The sequence below is a fragment of the Eublepharis macularius genome, chromosome 10 (assembly GCF_028583425.1).
Source record: "Eublepharis macularius isolate TG4126 chromosome 10, MPM_Emac_v1.0, whole genome shotgun sequence".
Classification (NCBI taxonomy): Eukaryota; Metazoa; Chordata; class Lepidosauria; order Squamata; family Eublepharidae; genus Eublepharis; species Eublepharis macularius.
The window spans coordinates 76,413,356-76,418,727 of NC_072799.1; the positions used below are offsets into that span (position 1 = coordinate 76,413,356).

General features: G+C 41.3%; 1 protein-coding gene across 1 annotated transcript; it reads left to right on the plus strand.

Annotated features, from left to right (window-relative positions):
• Positions 1-203: 203 nt before the first annotated feature.
• CDKN2AIP (CDKN2A interacting protein) lies at positions 204-5,079 on the plus strand. The gene is given in 4 exon segments (XM_054989479.1): positions 204-356; positions 358-573; positions 1,968-2,095; positions 2,583-5,079. Coding segments are annotated over 4 exon segments (1,362 nt in total). The 5' UTR covers positions 204-297; the 3' UTR covers positions 3,542-5,079.
• The last annotated feature ends 293 nt before the right edge of the window (positions 5,080-5,372 follow it).

Here is a 5,372-nt window from a genome sequence, read left to right on the forward strand (position 1 = left end):
CGGTCGTCCCCTTGCAAACACCGTACTCTTCCCCCGCAGTCAAACGACTACCGGAACTCAAGCTGCCGCGATGTTCAGCAGAGGCCTCTAGGCGCTCCATTCTCGGCGGAAAGAGGCCGGCAGTGAGGTCATAACGGTGAGCCGGAAGGTGGGGGTGGGAGTGGGCATTCTTTGACAGGATCATTTCCGGGGGCCGGGTTTCGAGCGGCCGCGGTCGGAGTTTCGGCGCCGGCTGAGGCGGGAAAGGGGCCTGCGGGGAGCAGCTGCAGCCTGAGGCGAACGCGCGAGCCGAGTCCCATGGCCGGCGAGGAGGCCGCCCCCCTAACGGGGCCTGCCTCGGAAGCCGGCGGCGGCGAGGGGGGAAGCGGGCGACGCCGGCCTGGGCTGGGTGGAGGCGCTGCGCGGCGACTGCGAGCCCGAGCAGCACTGGAGCTACCGCCGCGAGTTCCTGCTTCGCAACGCCGAGGCCTTGGCGCGGCCGCCGGGCGAGGAAGGCGGCGCCGACAGCGCGGACATGCGGCGCCTCGTCTCCTCCTCGATGGTGTGGGCGAACTACGTCTTCCTGGGGTGCCGGTGAGTGGCCGGCGGTCGCCGGGGAAACTCTTGTGGTTGAGAGGATGGGTGAGGCCCTCTTGGACAGGAGATAAGCAGACCGTTATGACAGCGTCAGGCCCGCCTCTGTAAACGGGGGAAGGCGCTTCTGCGGCAGGTGTCTGCTGGGCAGTATCTCCTTACATACGGCTGTCTTCTTGTGGGTGGTAAGAAAATAAGAACAACCTTGTGCTTATATGTCGCTCTTAAGGACAGATGAGTGCCACCCTCAGAGCAGTGACCAAATCAGTGTTGTTATCCCCACTGAAGGATTGTGCCATATGCATGTGACTGTTTTATTGGATTCTTTTATTTTGACATTTTAATTTTATTCTACCATGTTTTTTTTACTGTATTTATTGCATTTTGTGATCCGCTCTCCCCACAAGTGGGCTCAGAGCAGAATATAAATTTAATAAAGTAAATATATAACAAACAGATACCCTGTGAAGTGGGTGGGGCTGAGAGATCTCTGAGAGTTGTGACTGACCCACGGTCACCCAGCTGGCTTCAAGCAGAGGAGTGGGGAATCAAGCCTGGCTCTCCAGATTAGAGTCCTGCTGCTTTTAACCACTACACCAGACCTGCTCTCTACACAGCACTGTCTCCTGTGCTTGCAGAAATGGCAAGGTACCAGCAGGACCCACATGTTGTTTGATACTGTACTATGCCATCATTGCCTTCCTGAATTTTCTTGTCCATACAGGAAAATCCAAAGTTGAATAATTACTACATTACATTGATAATATCCAGTTTGTATCCAGTATCCAGTCTGCTTTTTCTGATTTGTGAAAACAGAGTAATCTGCCCTTATATGCACTTGTTCTAGATTGATAGTCATGAGCCTGGTTCAGGGCTTATTTGCCCAAGTTTCATTTGTTTGTACAAATCTTTGTCAGCTTGCAACCAGGAATGCTGAAGAACATACTGTGTTATCTGAGTACTTCAAAGGGGCACACACTGTGGTTTTGCATGCTGCAGTTTGAACCATAAGGCAGTCTCAAGAGCATTATAGTGAATCTGAGCTTTAATGCCTGCCTCAGCTCTCCCCCTCCTTCAGCTTTCATTCCATTGTCCTTGCATTATTATATTGTGTTTGAAGCTTTGACTCCATTATGTAGCTTAGATATCTAGAGCTAGGAAGTAAATCCTTGCTTGGATACTAGCATTAACATTTGGGTGTCTTTGCACCTAGGTAACATGAAGTCAGTCACTGTATTTTTTCCTCTCTGCTCCTTAAATGCAAAAATGTTTTAGTGGATTTGGGATTTTTTGGTAGTATGTGAAATTCAGACATGACAATAGATATTTTGCAGATTTGTTATAGGGCAAATTTCTTCTTGTGTTGCTAACTGCCATATTCTTTCTCTGCTTAGGTACCCTCAACAAGTGATGGAAAAGGTGCTAGACATGGCTGCAGGCATCACAGTCACCAATGCTCCAGCCCACACTCTGAGAGATGAACTGGTTGCCAAGGTGAAACGAGGCATATCAAGTAGCAATGGTTAGCAGATCACAGCTGTGAAAATACAAATAGGAGCATAGCAAATTATTACATGAATAGCATCTCAAATACAGCATTTGGATTTAGTTTGTAAATTGTCACAGTTCCAATATTAGTTGATTTTTGTTTTATGTTTTTGCTTTGATAAAAGACAGCAAATTACATTTATTTTTATTTATGTAAAAGTGTTGATAAACATGAGTCCTTTATACGTTATACCACTCAGCCTGCCTTGTAAATGACACTGTATTAGTACCATGTAAATTGATTTTGATCCACAGCATGACTAACAGATTAGTATCTACTTTAAATGCATCTTTTAAATCTTACAGACATGTATAATTATAGCCCAGACCTTTATTAAGTGATTTTAACCATTAATGTAACCAAGATTCCTCTATTTTGACTTTTTAAAATATTTTTTAATATATAAGGACAGTAAAGGTTGCTCTGAATTACAGGTATAATTTTTAATACTTTTTTCTAGAAGGGCTAGAAGAGCCTTGCAAGAAGCAAGCTGTTGGCACAGACAAAGCTTCTGAAGATAGCAGAAGTGGTACAGAGTCTACCAAGGCAGAAGTGCCCATGGAAACAGATACCGAACCTATAAAGAACACAGAAAAAGAGGCAACAGAAGATCTAGAGAAGCCACTATCTTCTACGATGGCTCAGAACGTGGCACCGGCGGCATCTCCAGCCCTGACTCAGAAGGTGGTGTCCGTGGCAACTTCAACTGCAGTAAAAGTAGAATCCAGACTTGATAATTATGAATCCAGAACAGTCACTAAGCACAAATCCGTTCTGGCTTCTTCTTTATCTGGCCCTGAGGCAAAGATAAATTATTGCTTAACCAAACCTTCAGAATCCAAATCTGAAAATGTGTTACCATCTGAAAAGAAAGAGAGTTTTGAAACTGCTGCAGCGATAGCTTCGAAAAGCAGTTCACATGTGAGTGCGGTACCTGCCAAAGTGCCACTGAAATTGTTAACAAGTGAAGATGCAAAAGAGAGGCAGCCTTTCTTCAATAGACTGTACAAAGCTGTTGCTTGGAAACTGGTTGCTGTTGGAGGCTTTAGTCCCACTGTCAATCATGTAGAACTTCTAAATTCATCTATTCAGTCTGTAAAGGCAACGTTAGATGTTGATTTTGTTCCACTGAAAGAGCTTACAGATTTACCTCAAAATAAAAGCTCTCAGGAAAGTGTGGTTTGCGAACTGAGGTGCAAGTCTGTGTATTTGGGTACCGGTTGTGGAAAAAGTAAGGAAAATGCCAAAGCAGTTGCTTCAAGGGAGGCACTAAAACTGTTTCTCAAGAAGAAGGTGGTTGTGAAATTATGTAAAAGAAAGTACAAAGGAAAGGAAATTGAAGATTTGGTGCTTCTTGATGAAGAATCAAAACCATTAAATTTACCTCCAGCTTTAAGAAATCCTCAAGAAATATTGTAAAAGTGGAGCAGCTGCTGTTTATACTAGCAAATAATGTTTTATCACAGAATCTGAATTACTTTTGTATACTGAAGTAGACACCCAGATAATTTGTATTTCTTAATTCTCAGTTTTTCAGAACAAATACCATTCCTGTTCCTTTCACTCAGTAGCAAATATAAATAATTTGACATAGATGTAAAGCGTGCAGAGGTATGCCTTAACATATATAGCACACTAGTGTGCTTTTTTTTATTTGTTAAATAGTCTACCTAAGTCTTCTGTTTTAATGAAATAAGGTACAGTTTGCTGTTCAAAATGGTCTAATTTTCTGATGCCTGCAGTTCAGTAGCAGTAATGTTCGCTTCCGAACACACCTTCTTTTTAGCTGCAAGCAGAGAACTATTGTACCTGGATGAGGAAATCCTGTCTAAAAATTACAAACATGTAAATCACATGCTTCAAGTGTTACTTATAATGTTCATGTGCTTAAAAGGAGAATAGTTGATGAGTATTGTTTTAATGAAGTAGTAATATTTTAAGTCTGGATTGAAAATGTTGGTTCTATTTTAATATCATACTTGCAAATTGTCAGTAAACAGTCACCAGGATTACTTATCATTGAACTTCGTTAACCAGATTTAACTTCTTATATTTTGTGAGAAATAACCACTTTCACTTTTTCAAATAAGTATGGCTTTCTATATTAAGCATATTTTATGTCTACTATAATTGGGATGTGGGATTTTGAGAAATTCTTATGTAATACTTTGCTTTCATTAAGCATTTTCAAGTAACAGTACATTTTATAACTGTAAAAGAAACATATTAGTCTTCAACAGTATCATTAATTTGCAACTTCTATGAATAATACAATGTCCTAATTTTGTCTGCATAGAATTATCAGTTTGGGATATCTGTATGTATTAACAGATTTTCTAATTTAGTTCTTTTCTTTTTTGATATTCTCAGGAGATAAAAGTTGCTACATTGAACCTAATATACTGCGGCAGTGCCGTGAGATGAAAGTTGTTACACTGAACATAATGCACGGCAGTGCCGTCACACCAACAATTTTCTATCTGTACAGGCATTTTTACCATTACCTTCTGTGTTGGGAAATGCTTGCAGCAATGGGAAATCCCATTTCTCACCGGGTAGGAAGCGACTAGGTATTTGCTTCACTAGAGATCATATTAAATAAGGATGGCATGTACTGAATTATCTCTACGGCATATTTCCATGCATTAAAGCTAAATATCACTTTTTTGTGCAGCAGCCCTTGGGGAATCAAGCAGTCTTTATTCATAAGACCAGTAATCCATACGGATGCCTGGTAAATGCCATGTTGAATGGAACATATGATTCCCCCTTACCAATTACTCACCTTGCTTGACTAAAAGTAGCTTGCAGAGTGAGAGCTGCTTCCAGTTGTGTGTGTGATGAGGGAGGAGCGGTGGCATCTGTACAAGCATTCGCTTTTGTGTGTATCTAAAGTGGTTTTCTGGATCATAGCTATAGTTAAGTTCTGTATTGTTTGAATAAATACTAAAACTATATTTTTGAACCGCTCTCATTGCAATACTGTTTGTTTCAAATTATGTTTGGTTCATACCAAATTTTCCTGAAAATATTTTGACAGTCTAACAAAAGTCTTCCATAAACAGGTCTCCCCCCACCCCCCACACCATAACATTTTAAGTGTAGCATTTTGGTGCAATAAATACAGTGGTAGTTAGCTACGCTAATTCTAAAATTAGGACCAAAGTTACTACTTTCTATTCAAAAAGGCATTTCATCAGCTGGCAACTGATGTACAAGTAGAAAATGATGGCAGTAAAACAAATATTTC